Below are 16554 nucleotides of genomic sequence, written 5' to 3'. Positions count from 1 at the left end.
GGCAATACCTGTTCGTCGAAAGGTCGTATAGTGATAAGCTTCTTAAACAAATGAATCAACCACTGTGTCTGTAGCACCACAGTATCACCATGCCAGATGATTATACCGAGGTCATGATAAAAATCTAACATGGCGACCATCTCAGCCTCATCCTCAATGTAACACTTCTTTCGTACGATGTTGTACAGCTGGGAAACTTTTAAGTAGAACATCTTCTGTTGAACGAGAGCTTCAACTACTTTCTCAAAGTTGAACCAGCGAACGGGTACATCCTCTCCCATGTATGGCTCCAGTCGCAAAACCTGAGATGATAAAATTTAAAAAACCATTCACCATTGTGAATTGTGTTGTGTAAGAAACATTTACACAATACATGAGGCAATGTTCACAAGTTCAGCCGGTGAGCATTATGCCCTGCTAGTAGAGCGTGTTCTTAGCATGTACGAAGGTCTGCGCGCCTCTGGTATTAACAAGCCAACTAAGCAAAATACCAGAGACGCGAACAACTTCGTATAACAAGTGCTCTGTTAGCTCGGTAGATCAACATATGATTACACCAGTCGTCAAGTTCGCCAGTTTAGAGCTATAAATTCTCATACTTTCTCAAAGAACGTAGCGCCACAAAGCTACTTCCGCTGTAGGACTGCAAGAGAGTTCTGATAAGGGAGTGCCAAAGTTTTGAGAAAAACTTTTGTAACAGAGTATGACCGATGAAGGAAAAGTAGTAGATAACAAAATCTGACTTTACCTCTCTTATTTCCTGACGAAGCTTCGCGACACCTTCATCCTCTCCAGCGTGGGTGTTGTCCACGCGGTAAAATGGTCGTCGAACGTGCTGTTCATATGTTTTTCCAGACAGACTCTTTTTGATCTTGCTTTCCATTTGCTGGGGGTCCTCAAATGGTTTGTCTGCATGAGTACCCACGATGATCACCGGGGGCCTCAAATAAGGCATTTCCTCATCTTTCACTTCTCCATTAGTGCTTAGATTGTGAACCGAAACAAGCCAGGACAGAATGCTGTCCAAGTTTGTTTCGTCCCCACTCGCGTAAGGAATAAAGTCATGCACCCCCTGACGAACACAAGGCTCCATTTTAGCGCCTAGGTCCTTGCTCATGTTATAAACTAACACGTAAATTGCTCGGGGTGACAAAAACACGGGATGCGAGGCGTAGTAAAGATGTTGGCCCGCGAAGTCCCACATTGTCACCACAGTCTCCCTGTCGCTTGTCTCTTGTACACTCTGCTGTCTCTGTAGGTATTTAGCCACCAGGACCTTGACGTCCTCTGGGACACCCCCTGAGGTATCGATTTCTAAATGAAACTCTGGATCAGGAAGTAGATCAGGGATATCATCTGGTAGTAGATCCGTCGAGGACTCCGCAGGCTCATCCATTGGTATGGGTACAGAAACCACCTGGAGTTGGAAACCAGAAATATATCATGGTGGGAAAGAATGGATTTTGTCAAAAAAGAAGTAAAAAGGAACTACAACAAGTAATGTTCTTTTTTCAACAAGTTTTGGTAGGCAGGATAAAATGGCAGAAAGAATGAGCGGATGAGTAAGCCGCAAAAATTATGGGCACTGGATAAGATCTAGAACAGAATAAAAAGTAGCTTTTTGATTTCAAAGGGGTACATTTAGTACCTGGTTTCCCTGTGGTGCAGCTGCCGCTCCTTGAGTGACATCACATTGCATAGTCTCTGTTACAGTACTCGAGGCTGGCTTTTCCTCTTGATCCTCAGGCTTTTGTAACTCTCCCACAACAAGCCTGGCAATATCATCGGCAAACTCAGAAGTAAACTTCTCGTTCTTAACAAGCTGCCAGTTCATGACTCTGTCCACGTCCACCTCGAATCTCGATGGATCTACTTCAATTCCGTCGGTGCTTGGCTCACCAGGATCAAAGGAAATTCCTAGAAGTGACTTCTTTAAACTCGTTTTTCCCGCTCTGTTTTGTCCAATCAACATAACGCGCCCGCGATACACCCTGACTTTGCCTTTTTTCAATGCTCGCTGAAAAGCATGCTCTGCCTCGATACCACGCGCTTGAATCTCTGGGGGAACTATTTGAGAAAACAGAAAAAATTATAAAAAACAAACTCGAAAAACCATGAACACCTGAAATATTTCAGTAGTGATTATTGTGTGACTAATCAGCTCAGACAAGCAAGCCATTTTGTATGATGAAAGGTTTTGCGCTGAAAAGGGCTGAATCTCTTTTCATTGGCACGTTTCTTTATCAGTTCAAATAATAGAATCATTTCTGTTTTGTTCAAATTGATATGTTGAACACAAATACCACCTACTCAGCGCTCCCCTTAAAATCAGTGATAGAAAATCGAGTAGAATGAATTTTTACCTGTTGAATCTTTTTGTGGCTCTTCTTCTGTGGGCACAGAAGCAGATTCTTCCTCAGCCTCGGTATTTGCTGTATGCCAGTTTATGTCTTCCACTCCTTCATAGAACAAATAAAATCACTGAATACTTTTATATACTATATAAGATACTCTCGATGGATGACAGAAACACAGAGATAGCGGAAGTCTTATAAGAGTGACGCACCCTAACTATCACAAGTGTAACCGACATAAAACAGTTGTCCCTCAAAGGAGCTGTGACAAGAAATCTATCAAAATTTAAACAAAGGACACCGCCACCAAATTGAGCGAAACAAAAGATAATAGTTATTTGCGTTATTAGCCAATGGATGAAAAGATTGAAACATGGACTCTTCGTTTTCTTGCCAAAGAAAACCCTCATATGGAGAAGGCATTGTTCCATTGGCCAATCGTGTTGCAGTATGACGTCAAGGCGAAGTATCGGTTGATTCCTAGAAAGTTCTCGGTCATGAAGTTTTTTTACCCGAACGTTCGCCTAACCAACCAAAAGCCACGCGCGTTTGTATCCGTTCGATACACCAATCAAATCGCTCTATTTCCGTTCGCTTGTTGTTTCTGTTTTGTTCGCGCGTTTTCATTTCAAGGTCATACGAAAATTGCAAATTATAACACAGAGCACATTTTTGTGTAACAAGGAGAACTGTGTGTGGCTGTTAGCTTGGGCATATTAGGCTCCACGGTTTATGTATTTATTTGTATAGAAACCTTTCACAAATCTGTGTCCTTTTATAGTCAGCGTCACTGACTCGTTTAAGTGCTTAAAGCTTTGTTTTCCATTTCGTGCAACATAACCACTAAGCACAACACCAAGGCAAAGTTCACAATAGTAATGTTTTCAATGTTGACAAAATGACGAGAGAGTGGAACCTTTCAACAGTTTTTAGTTGGATGGCGACGATCACCACAATTTTCTCTTGACCTCCACTCTCAGGCTAAGTTCACCCGGCACTGGACTAATTTCCGACCGGCTAAAAAATTTGACCGAACACTTCGTTCATATGGAATCACTCAATATTTTCGCTCTGTTCACACGGAACTGACACAATAATTTTAATAGCAGGCATCGTGGCCGAGTGGTCAGCGCGTCGGACTCGCAATCCGGCGGTCCCGGGTTCGAATCCCGCTGTGGCCACTTGCTGGATTTGTTGTCGGTCGTCCTGAGTTCAAATCCTCCGCGACGCTTGTAAATAGCCAACCGGTTTCCTCTTGCTAGTTGGGGTTTTTAATGCTGTTATGTTGTATTTGAGTTATTTGTTTCTAAGTATTTCAGTGAAGTGCATGTAAACTAGCTGGATAAGCTAAGTGCACTTTCCACTATAAATTAAACAAGCCTTTAAACCTTTAATTTTTTTAAATTTTGTCGGTGGTTTTATTATCTACCCGTGTACAGAGCGCTGATTTAGCAAATTCAAAATGCCGCCTCCCAGGTGAGTCGCTACGCATCCATGGAACCACGCCTTTGCCATACAAAAAATTGTGCACACCGCACCGGTCGAATTTTCTACCGTGCCAGCTAAAAATTTGACCTTGATTTTGGCATTCAAATGTTTAAACGGCTTGGAGTCTAAATTTTCACACGGTTAAGATAGTGAACATATCCTCTGTAAAAACCACAGAGAATTACTATGTTCAAAGAAGCAGTTGTACAAAAGACGCTTGCGTAAAGCACACTAAGCAACAATTTTCTAAAAAGTAATATTCAACACAATTGTTTCTTGTGGGGAGGGAAAGGTAATAGCTTTCTCACTTTTTAGCTATACAAAGACAGGAGGAAAGAGTTGCTTTGGGTTATGGTGGTTTGTGCAAGGACACAAAATATTCCACCTTTCGTTTAACTAGTGTGGCTGTATTCATAAGTTTAAAAATGGAAGATATCCCAAGTTCTTACCAACAATACTTTCAGTCTTCGAAGAATCAAATATTCCAAGACAACCATTTTTCTTTTCGCCAATCCATACTTCACCATTTTCTCTCTTTTCCCTACACAATGATAATAAAAAAGAACGACAACTGTAACAACACATCTTATCACTAGTGTACACTTATGTATCAGAATGTTCAATAATCTGGTATTACTGGTTGGCTAACAGTCTCTCTGCCGCTCTTGAATGCAGATGTATTTCAACGTTTTACCCTTCTCCATAAAAGGAGCATTTGGAAATACCAAAACAAATCCCTGGACCAAAAATTAATCTCAAAAATTTCCCATTACGAATTACCGAGCCTTAAAAATTTCCAGAGAGCAAAAGAAGGTTGGTTGTACTTTATTCGCTGAACTACGCAGCGGGAATACGCGGGCACTACCACTAATCTTCAGAATGCTTTAAATACCCTAAAAATCCTCTACTTAAATCAAACCACCCCAAAAAATACTTGCCAAAGTCTCCTGCCCAAAAAAATTACGGAATTTAAAACCCCCAAAAAATCCTTCGGTCAATGACGCCACTTGAAATCCGGAGTACCCCTCCCCCGCCCCCTCCCAGGGTTACAGGCACTTGCAAATGGCTGAACAATTTCTTGTGTCCAGGAAGAACTGTACTCAGGCACCATGCCCAGGCACCCAGTGTAAAAGCTGCCTTTAAAACTCACTCTCTTGATAGGGGCAAGAAGTTGTGATCCAACATTTCACTTGCAACATCAAGGGCAGTAACATTGTGCCATGGAATGTGTTCAAGGTCAAAAACAAATTGATGGCTGTTATAATATTCTCCTAAAAGATCTTACTTTGATAAAATTGGACAGAGGCTTGGGGGGTTGACATTGTCTCAGTCACCCAAGTTGACTCTTAAATCAGGTGGGTCGAATTCAAATTACATAAAACCCCATAGTAAATCCCTATAGCATACCACTACTTTTATTACAGTAAAACATGAAGGTTATTAAAATAGTTGGAAATGAATAAAACCTAAAATCTAGCCATAAATTCTGTACCATACTAAACACAAGATTAAAAGTATGTGGTACACACATAATACCGTAACAGTTTACAAGTCAGTATGAATAATATTGCATTGAATAATAAACTAACCTACCCTGGAATTGTCTTGGAGATCAGGAAGATGATCTCACCCTTTTTGCATGTAAGTTCATACGGTGCTTGGCCTTTGAAGTCTGAAGTGACAAGAAGTCTGGGAAGTGAAAAATCCTGTTATGAAAAGATGATTAAGTTTTATTAGTAATTAAAAAATTTTAGATTGTTGTGCACTTGCACTGGTTAATTCCTCACCTAAGGCCGTCGCGTAGCAAGTTTATTCCTCGCGAAAGCGAGGTTAATAAATCTGTTGGAATTTGCATCGTACGCGGCTAGTAACGACTGACACTTTTAGAACTCACCATAAGAGTTTTTGTAACTGCAGACAATGATGGCCTGTTTGCCTGTTTTTTTGCACAGCATTGATCAAACAGTTGCTTCAAAGCATCAGGACTGAGGAAATTTCTAGTTATCTATTGGAAGAACAAGAAAAGATCAGACATAAGAAAATTCAGATTGTTGTGTGCTTTTTCTGTTGTCCTTGAGTGAGGGCAATGTATATAAGCTAGCCGGCTCTTTTGTAATGAAAACGAGCTTGTCTAAGGTTCTCAGTGTTCAAAGAAAGTTGTGTCCGATAGCCCGGGGCTAATGGATTTTGCTATCAGGCTAGTGTTTTTTGTTACCGCTCGCCTGAATGGCAAGCTGTAAAACTGACTTTCTTTGCACCATGGTTCTGGACCCCATCATAACAGAGGGACCATCATTATATTTTACACTCATTTAAAGTTATACTGGATACCTTTAGAGGTGTCTGACAGGTAAATGAAGTAGTGCATCCTATATCAAATTTAAGCTTATTGAACTAGCTATCTCAATAACAGCATGCAAAGAAAGTGGTGTCCGATAGCCTGGGGATACCTAGTGGATTTTGCTGTCGGGCTAGTGAATTCTGCCATTAACTTGCCCGATGGGCAAGTGATTTTTTTGGGGGGGAATTCACATTACAGAAGAACTGTAATCAATCCTGCTCACCAAATTTTTTTCGGGCTAGTTGAAATGACTTTCGGGCTAGTACATGCTAGCTACAGCTTGCCCAAATGGCAAGCTGTAAAACTGACTTTCTTTGCACCCTGAATAAACCAACAATAATTAAAAAAAAAAAACTTGCCCTGTTGATTTCCTTTTGATTTTTTCATGCATCCGAGTCAGCTTTCAAAAGCTTAACCTTGATGATCAAAGCAATTTTTGTTTTTTACTTATTTGAATATTGTTCTATATTTGTAGCTTTTGGAAGACAAAGCACTAAATAAACAAGTCAGAGTTTTGCCAATTTCTAATGTGATGAACAGTTACAGGCAAATTGGAAATTAAGCTAAAACTAAATCTCAACAAAAAAGTTCAAAGGAACAAAAATTTTCCCGATATGTTTTTGTTGCTTACACATTACTGTGCTTTTCACATACACGCGAACTCTAAAGCTCAAAAGCCGCCTTCACAATCGCGTTTTTTGCTGCTGTCAATCATAACGACGATCACAAGCAAGGAACCTTGAAACACAGAAACACATGAAACGGATCGAAATCCACCAATCACAAATCACAAACAATGACCTTTTGAACTCATTTAAGTAAAGTTCTGTTTCCTAAGAGGTCTGCAAAGATATTTGATGAGAGCGAAAAAAGCAAATGTCAGTTGGCTTTTGAACTTCAGAGTTCGCGTGTTTTTGAAAAGCGCAGTAAAGTAACATCCCTAAAAAATTTGTGGTCAATCAAACAAATTCTCTACAACATTTGTTGACACATTTACAAAATAATAATGCTGAACTGTGTGTCAACATAAACCTCTAAACTAAAAATTAATCACTGTTACAAAAACAGTTTGCACGTAACGTTTACCTTCAGATGTGAGCTAACAAAAGCCGTACTGCTTTGTGTAAATGCCAAGTCACGAAACATCTCTTTGGCAATTTGCCCAAACCAGAAAACCACCTCACTTCTGGTGTAAATGTTATATCCATTGTTTTTTACTGACCTGTTAAAATAGTGATAAAAATATATAGGGGAAAATGACACAGTTAGGCTGCTGCGCCTGAAAACAAGGTTGATCAATGGTTTACTAGGCAAAATACCATAGATGTATATTGCTCCTGTCTTCAAAATATGGTAAGCATGAGCTGGTTACAAAGGATTAGCCAGGGCATTGGAGCCAGTCAGAAATAGTGAGTGGTGAAAGAAATATGAAATATGATGTAGACATTAAAAATAACTTACTCTTCTTTCAACTGGTCCTGCCAATAACATCCCCAAAATCCTCCCAGTTTAAGCTGCACATGCAAAAAACAAAATTGTTTAGGTCATTGTGGCAATGGTAGAAGTAAGCTGAAACTGCAACTATCAAAACAAAAAACAAGCATAACACAGTGAAGCACTACTTATCTATAACCTACCATGATAAAATAGAAAACAAAACTTTATTCTGTGAAAGGTTTGAATCCAGGAGTCATTTCAAAAGTAGGTTGAGTTTGATCGTCGGGGTGAACGTAGTCCTGAACAGGACTGTTGTTGTTGACAGTGACTGGCATTTCGACAACCTGTGCGGTAGTCATCTTCAGAGTCAAATTGAGTTGTATCACGCCAGTTGATGGTGTTATACTCTTTATTCATGGTGTATTAAAATAATCTTGCCCATTCAATTAAGTCTCAAAGTCATTTAAAATTTTTGGGCAGGTCTCTAATCTCTGAGGGAATCTTGTTACAAGGAACATATCCTATGTAGTGGGTAGTCTTCCATTTTCAGACTCAGTTCTGCATCTAAGATTGCTTGTGTGTGTTCATTTAAAGTGTTGGTTAAGATTCATGTCAGGTACAATGGGAAAGACTAGTTTGGATTTGGTAATGGGTTCATGATAACCGTCACAAATATAGAGACATTAAGTGACCACTAAGCCCACTATGAGACATTAAGTTACCACTAAGCCCACTATGAGAATGTTGATGTAATTGCTGTAGTTACTGTAGTTGGTGTAGTAGCTGTAGTTGGTGTAGTAGCAGTAGTTGGTGTAGTAGCTGTAGTTGGTATAGTAACTGTAGTTGGTGTAGTAGCTGTAGTTGGTGTAGTTAGTGTAGTTGGTGTAGTAGCTGTAGTTGGTGTAGTAGCTGTAGTTGGTGTAGTTAGTGTAGTTGGTGTAGTAGCTGTAGTTGCTGTAGTTGGTGTAGTAGCTATAGTTGGTGTAGTAGCTGTAGTACCTGTAGTTAGTGTAGTTGGTGTAGTATCTGTGTGGTTGGTGTAGTAGCTGTAGTTGCTGTAGTTGGTGTAGTTGGTGTAGTAGCTGTAGTTAGTGTAGTAGCTGTAGCAGCTGTAGTTAGTGTAGTTGGTGTAGTAGCCGTAGTTGGTGTAGTAGCAGTAGCTGGTGTAGTTGCTGTAGTTGCTGTAGTTGCTGTAGTTGGAGTAGTTAATGTAGTTGGTGTAGTTGGTGTAGTTAATGTAGTTGGTGTAGTTGCTGTAGTTGGTGTAGTTGCTGTAGTTGGTGTAGTAGCTGTAGTTAGTGTAGTAGCTGCAGTTGGTGTAGTTGGTGTAGTTGGTGTAGTAGCTGTAGTTGGTGTAGTAGCTGTAGGTGGTGTAGTTGCTGTAGTTGCTGTAGTTGCTGTAGTTAATGTAGTTGGTGTAGTTGGTGTAGTAGCTGTAGTTAGTGTAGTAGCTGTAGTTGGTGTAGTTAGTGTAGTTGGTGTAGTAGCTGTAGTTGGTGTAGTAGCTGTAGTTGCTGTAGTTAATGTAGTTGGTGTAGTTAGTGTAGTTGGGTAGTTAGTGTAGTTAGTGTAGCTGGTGTAGTTGCTGTAGTTGCTGTAGTTGGTGTAGTTGGTGTAGTTGCGGTAGTTGCTGTAGTTGGTGTGGTTGGTGTAGTTAATGTAGTTGGTGTAGTTGGTGTAGTTGCTGTAGTTGCTGTAGTTGCTGTAGTTGGTGTAGTAGCTGTAGTTTCTGTAGTTGCTGTAGTTAGTGTAGTTGCTGTAGTTGGTGTAGTTAATGTAGTTGGTGTAGTAGCTGCAGTTGGTGTAGTAGCTATAGTTGGAGTAGTTAGTGTAGTTGGTGTAGTAGATGTAGTTGCTGTACTTGGTGTAGTAGCTATAGTTGGTGTATTAGCTGTAGTTGGTGTAGTTAGTGTAGTTGGTGTAGTAGCTGTAGTTGGTGTAGTAGCTGTAGTTGGTGTAGTTGGTGTAGTCGGTGTAGTAGCTGTAGTTAGTGTAGTAGCTGTAGTTTGTGTAGTTAGTGTAGATGGTGTAGTAGCTGTAGTTAGTGTAGTAGCTGTAGTTGGTGTAGTTGGTGTAGTTGGTGTAGTTGATGTAGTTGCTGTAATTGCTGTAGTTGGTGTAGTAGCTGTAGTTGGTGTAGTTAGTGTAGTAGCTATAGTTGCTGTAGTTGGTTTAGTTGGTGTAGTTGGTGTGATAGCTGTAGTTAATGTAGTAGCTGTAGTTGGTGTAGTTAGTGTAGTTGGTGTAGTTGCTGTAGTTGCTGTAGTTGCTGTAGTTGGTGTAGTTGATGTAGTTTCTGTAATTGCTGTAGTTGGTGTAGTAGCTGTAGTTGGTGTAGTTGGTGTAGTTGGTGTAGTTGATGTAGTTAGTGTAGTTGGTGTAGTTGCTGTAGTTGGTGTAGTTGCTGTAGTAGCTGTAGTTGCTGTAGTTGCTGTAGTTAGTGTAGTTGCTGTAGTTGGTGTAGTTAGTGTAGTTGCTGTAGTTGATGTAGTTGCTGTAGTTGCTGTAGTTGGTGTAGTAGCTGTAGTTGGTGTAGTAGCTGTAGTAGGTGTAGTTAGTGTAGTTGGTGTAGTAGCTGTAGTTGCTGTAGTTGGTGCAGTAGCTATAGTTGGTGTAGTAGCTGTAGTTGGTGTAGTTAGTGTAGTTGGTGTAGTAGCTGTAGTTGGTGTAGTAGCTATAGTTGCTGTAGTTGGTTTAGTTGGTGTAGTTGGTGTGATAGCTGTAGTTAATGTAGTAGCTGTAGTTGGTGTAGTTAGTGTAGTTGGTGTAGTAGCTGTAGTTGGTGTAGTTGCTGTAGTTGGTGTAGTTGCTGTAGTTGGTGTAGTAGCTGTAGTTGCTGTAGTTGCTGTAGTTAGTGTAGTTGCTGTAGTTGGTGTAGTTAGTGTAGTTGGTGTAGTTGATGTAGTTGCTGTAGTTGCTGTAGTAGCTGTAGTTAGTGTAGCAGCTGTAGTTAGTGTAGTTAGTGTAGTTGGTGTAGTAGCTGTAGTTGGTGTAGTTAGTGTAGTTGCTGTAGTTGGTGAAGTTTGTGTAGTTAATGTAGTTGGTGTAGTAGCTGTAGTTGGTGTAGTAGCTGTAGTAGGTGTAGTTAGTGTAGTTGGTTTAGTAGCTGTAGTTGCTGTAGTTGGTGTAGTAGCTATAGTTGGTGTAGTAGCTGTAGTTGGTGTAGTTAGTGTAGTTGGTATAGTAGCTGTAGTTGGTGTAGTAGCTATAGTTGCTGTAGTTGGTTTAGTTGGTGTAGTTGGTGTGATAGCTGTAGTTAATGTAGTAGCTGTAGTTGGTGTAGTTAGTGTAGTTGGTGTAGTAGCTGTAGTTAGTGTAGTAGCTGTAGCAGCTGTAGTTAGTGTAGTTGGTGTAGTAGCTGTAGTTGGTGTAGTAGCTGTAGCTGGTGTAGTTGCTGTAGTTGCTGTAGTTGCTGTAGTTGGTGTAGTTAATGTAGTTGGTGTAGTTGGTGTAGTTGGTGTAGTTAATGTAGTTGGTGTAGTTGGTGTAGTTGCTGTAGTTGGTGTAGTTGCTGTAGTTGGTGTAGTAGCTGTAGTTAGTGTAGTAGCTGTAGTTAGTGTAGTAGCTGTAGTTGGTGTAGTTGGTGTAGTTGGTGTAGTAGCTGTAGTTGGTGTAGTAGCTGTAGGTGGTGTAGTTGCTGTAGTTGCTGTAGTTGCTGTAGTTGCTGTAGTTGCTGTAGTTAATGTAGTTGGTGTAGTTGGTGTAGTAGCTGTAGTTAGTGTAGTAGCTGTAGTTGGTGTAGTTAGTGTAGTTGGTGTAGTAGCTGTAGTTGGTGTAGTAGCTGTAGTTGGTGTAGTAGCTGTAGTTGCTGTAGTTAATGTAGTTGGTGTAGTTAGTGTAGTTGGTGTAGTTAGTGTAGTTAGTGTAGCTGGTGTAGTTGCTGTAGTTGCTGTAGTTGGTGTAGTTGGTGTAGTTGCGGTAGTTGCTGTAGTTGGTGTGGTTGGTGTAGTTAATGTAGTTGGTGTAGTTGCTGTAGTTGCTGTAGTTGATGTAGTTGCTGTAGTTGCTGTAGTTGGTGTAGTAGCTGTAGTTTCTGTAGTTGCTGTAGTTAGTGTAGTTGCTGTAGTTGGTGTAGTTAATGTAGTTGGTGTAGTAGCTGCAGTTGGTGTAGTAGCTGTAGTTGGAGTAGTTAGTGTAGTTGGTGTAGTAGCTGTAGTTGCTGTAGTTGGTGTAGTAGCTATAGTTGGTGTATTAGCTGTAGTTGGTGTAGTTAATGTAGTTGGTGAAGTAGCTGTAGTTGGTGTAGTAGCTGTAGTTGGTGTAGTTGGTGTAGTTGGTGTAGTAGCTGTAGTTAGTGTAGTAGCTGTAGTTTGTGTAGTTAGTGTAGATGGTGTAGTAGCTGTAGTTGGTGTAGTAGCTGTAGTTGGTGTAGTTGGTGTAGTTGGTGTAGTTGATGTAGTTGCTGTAATTGCTGTAGTTGGTGTAGTAGCTGTAGTTGGTGTAGTTAGTGTAGTAGCTATAGTTGCTGTAGTTGGTTTAGTTGGTGTAGTTGGTGTGATAGCTGTAGTTAATGTAGTAGCTGTAGTTGGTGTAGTTAGTGTAGTTGGTGTAGTTGCTGTAGTTGCTGTAGTTGGTGTAGTTGGTGTAGTTGATGTAGTTTCTGTAATTGCTGTAGTTGGTGTAGTAGCTGTAGTTGGTGTAGTTGGTGTAGTTGGTGTAGTTGATGTAGTTAGTGTAGTTGGTGTAGTTGCTGTAGTTGCTGTAGTTGCTGTAGTAGCTGTAGTTGCTGTAGTTGCTGTAGTTAGTGTAGTTGCTGTAGTTAGTGTAGTTAGTGTAGTTGCTGTAGTTGATGTAGTTGCTGTAGTTGCTGTAGTTGGTGTAGTAGCTGTAGTTGCTGTAGTTGGTGCAGTAGCTATAGTTGGTGTAGTAGCTGTAGTTGGTGTAGTTAGTGTAGTTGGTGTAGTAGCTGTAGTTGCTGTAGTTGGTGCAGTAGCTATAGTTGGTGTAGTAGCTGTAGTTGGTGTAGTTAGTGTAGTTGGTGTAGTAGCTGTAGTTGGTGTAGTAGCTATAGTTGCTGTAGTTGGTTTAGTTGGTGTAGTTGGTGTGATAGCTGTAGTTAATGTAGTAGCTGTAGTTGGTGTAGTTAGTGTAGTTGGTGTAGTAGCTGTAGTTGCTGTAGTTGGTGTAGTTGCTGTAGTAGCTGTAGTTGCTGTAGTTGCTGTAGTTAGTGTAGTTGCTGTAGTTGGTGTAGTTAGTGTAGTTGGTGTAGTTGATGTAGTTGCTGTAGTTGCTGTAGTTGCTGTAGTAGCTGTAGTTAGTGTAGCAGCTGTAGTTAGTGTAGTTAGTGTAGTTGGTGTAGTAGCTGTAGTTGGTGTAGTTAGTGTAGTTGCTGTAGTTGGTGAAGTTTGTGTAGTTAATGTAGTTGGTGTAGTAGCTGTAGTTGGTGTAGTAGCTGTAGTTGGTGTAGTAGCTGTAGTAGGTGTAGTTAGTGTAGTTGGTTTAGTAGCTGTAGTTGCTGTAGTTGGTGTAGTAGCTATAGTTGGTGTAGTAGCTGTAGTTGGTGTAGTTAGTGTAGTTGGTATAGTAGCTGTAGTTGGTGTAGTAGCTATAGTTGCTGTAGTTGGTTTAGTTGGTGTAGTTGGTGTGATAGCTGTAGTTAATGTAGTAGCTGTAGTTGGTGTAGTTAGTGTAGTTGGTGTAGTAGCTGTAGTTGGTGTAGTTGCTGCAGTTGCTGTAGTTGCTGTAGTTGCTGTAGTTGGTGTAGTTGATGTAGTTTCTGTAATTGCTGTAGTTGGTGTAGTAGCTGTAGTTGGTGTAGTAGCTGTAGTTGGTGTAGTAGCTGTAGTTGGTGTAGTTGGTGTAGTTGGTGTAGTTAGTGTAGTTGGTGTAGTTGCTGTAGTTGGTGTAGTTGCTGTAGTTGCTTTAGTAGCTGTAGTTGGTGTAGTTAGTGTAGTTGGTGTAGTTAGTGTAGTTGCTGTAGTTGGTGTAGTTAGTGTAGTTTGTGTAGTTGGTGTAGTAGCTGTAGTTTTTGTAGTTTGTTTAGTAGCTGTAGTTGGTGTAGTTGCTGTAGTTGGTGTAGTTAGTGTAGTTGGTGTAGTAAGTGTAGTTGGTGTAGTATAATTAGTAATTTTTTTTTCTGCGGTATTTTCGCACATGTTTCATCACTCACAAACAATCATAAAAGCTAATCGTGATGGTCTGTACCTCGTGTAAGACTTTATATAATGTCCTAAGCCTATTAGGGACTGGATGGAATTGTGCTTATGGGGAGGGGGGGGGGGTGGGGGGGTTGATCATTGATAGTCGGGGAGTAATGCAAACGAAAGAGTCTCCAGAATTCAGATTTCCAGAGTTTGGCATCTCTGCTATAGTTCGATGTAGTTTGGTGTAGTTTCGATGTAGTTACTTTTTTTTAGTTGGTATAGTTGTAGGAATACGATGACGAGATTGTAATGTACATTCAATCACTTTTTTCCCCCTTTTTAAAGTTTTTTTTTACGTTCTCGCTAAAGAACGTAGTAGATTGACGACGGCCAACTAGTTTTCTCGCCAAAATGACACTTGTTTATGTACTTAGTAATTGGGAGGATCTCGAAAACGTTCTGGTGATTCTTGAAACTTATTCTCTCTAACGGGTAATTAATCTTATATAATGATGATATTTGATATAATTTCATTGAAATTATATGATGTCTTGACCTTTATTTCCTTTCTCTTAATATTTATGTAATTACGCTACACAATGTCTGACTGCATCTAGCACTTGAAATTTACGTATTATCTTCATTTTAGCGCCGTTTTCCCTATTTCCCTAAAATCTATGGTCATTAAACCTCAAATAGTGACCTCACCGTAAATACTTTAAAGCATTGTCATTATGTGAAAGTTTTGGTGAATCGAGAGTGCGATTTAGTATTCGTCTATTTTTGCCCGCATAAATAAAGAGCCCCTGGATCACATATGTTAAATGACCATTGCGACTTACACGATTAACCCTTGTTTGTTACTTTATTGTTACATGTAAGTAAAGATTTGAAATAAAACTATTTTTTGTTGTTCTTGCTACTTTTGTGTTTGTTCATTTCCTTTTTTATTTCAATAATCGACCTCCGAGTTAATTTGTGTGCTGTAGAGCGGTTATAAAAATCAATACATGAGTTGTAGAGCTTTGCGACTTTTTCTGGTTTCTTTTTACAAGATTTGATTCCCAACGACAATAGGCAAAATTCCAAAATCATAAGTTCCAACACAGAAAAACTGCTACGTGTGTAATCCGCGCCTTCCCTTTGTAATAAAAATGGTTTTTCTGTTATTCTTTTAGTGAAAGATGTTTTAATAAAATTGCTTTTGTAGTTCTTTCTTTGCTTTGCTTTAGGTGAGTTTCTTCCGTTTCCACAGCTTTTGCATTTGCACTTATCCCCACATTTTATTCCCGCTTTCAAACATTTACATCTACTTGAGTACTTTCTTTTTCTCCCAATACTTTGTTTTGGTACCTGGCAACAGTTTAAAGTATTTGCATTTTTGTTGTTGACACCACAACGGCACTTTATTCGGATTTCCCGCATTGTCCTGCATTTTCCTACAAATTGGGGTCTTGAAAGTTCAATCAATGAATCATAATGACAACTTTCCGCTTGTGTAAATGCGAGATACAGCGGCACATTGGAAATAGCCTGAACTTGTGGCGTAACGATTGTCAAAGGCCAATCTGTTACTGACGTTACAAGGACAAGGGGAAGGCGGAGGATATTGGCTGCGGCAAGTGGCATAGCATCGCCAATACTCGCTGCAAAATGACCTGGCACTAGGAATCGTTTTGCTTCAGAATAATAGTCAAGGCCCGGTTGAACAAAGTGTTGGTATTGCTCGCTGCTACTTAACCATTCTTGAACCACTAATTGTCGCAAATTTCGTGCTATTTCGGTAATACTTTGTTGATTTTTGATTCCAAGTTTGTTGAATTGTTCAACTACAGCAACTACACCAACTACAGCTACTACACCAACTACAGCTACTACACCAACAACACTAACTACACCAACTACAGCTACTACAGCAACTACAGCAACTAAACCAACTACAGAAACTAAACCAACTACAGTAACTACAGGAACTACACCAACTACACCAACTAAAGCTACTACACCAACTACAGCTACTACACCAACTACAGCAATTACACCAACTACATCAACTACACTAACTACACCAACTACAGCAACTACAGCAACTACAGCAACTACAGCAATTACAGCAATTACACCAACTACAGCAACTACAGCAACTACACCAACTACAGCTACTACACCAACTACAGCTACTACACCAACTACAGCTACTACACCAACTACACTAACTACACCAACTACAGCTACTACACTAACTAAAGCTACTACACCAACTACACCAACTACAGCAACTACAGCTACTACACCAACTACAGCTACTACACCAACTACACTAACTACACCAACTACAGCTACTACACCAACTATAGCTACTACACCAACTATAGCTACTACACCAACTACAGCAACTACAGCTACTACACCAACTACAGCTACTACACCAACTACACTAACTACACCAGCTACAGCTACTACACCAACTATAGCTACTACACCAACTACAGCAACTACAGCTACTACACCAACTACACTAACTACACCAACAACAGCTACTACACCAACTACAGCTACTACACCAACTACATTAACTACACCAACTACACTAACTACAGCAACTACACTAACTACAGCAACTACAGAAACTACAGCAACTACACCAGCTACAGCTACTACACCAACTACAGCTACTACACCAACTACACTAACTACACCAACTACAGCTACTACACCAACTACACCAACTACAGCAACTACAGCTACTACACCAACTACAGCTACTACACCAACTACAGCTACTACACCAACTACAGCTACTACACCAACTACACTAACTACACCAACTACAGCTACTACACTAACTAAA

General features: G+C 40.2%; 1 protein-coding gene across 2 annotated transcripts in view; it reads right to left on the bottom strand.

Annotated features, from left to right (window-relative positions):
• Positions 1–16554, bottom strand: part of LOC140947362 (uncharacterized) — a 38572-nt gene that overhangs the window by 4700 nt on the left and 17318 nt on the right. For both annotated transcript variants that reach the window (XM_073396437.1, XM_073396438.1), the window contains 9 exons: positions 7645–7697; positions 7270–7405; positions 5737–5847; positions 5436–5548; positions 4292–4383; positions 2364–2459; positions 1649–2067; positions 749–1417; positions 9–302 (listed from right to left, as the gene is read on the bottom strand). In XM_073396437.1, the coding sequence (XP_073252538.1) occupies positions 9–302; positions 749–1417; positions 1649–2067; positions 2364–2459; positions 4292–4383; positions 5436–5548; positions 5737–5847; positions 7270–7405; positions 7645–7697 (1983 nt within the window). The remainder of the gene's footprint in view (positions 1–8; positions 303–748; positions 1418–1648; positions 2068–2363; positions 2460–4291; positions 4384–5435; positions 5549–5736; positions 5848–7269; positions 7406–7644; positions 7698–16554) is intronic.

This window comes from Porites lutea, chromosome 9 (assembly GCF_958299795.1).
Source record: "Porites lutea chromosome 9, jaPorLute2.1, whole genome shotgun sequence".
In the NCBI taxonomy this organism is placed as follows: Eukaryota; Metazoa; Cnidaria; class Anthozoa; order Scleractinia; family Poritidae; genus Porites; species Porites lutea.
This window is presented reverse-complemented; position numbering and strand designations above follow the sequence as displayed.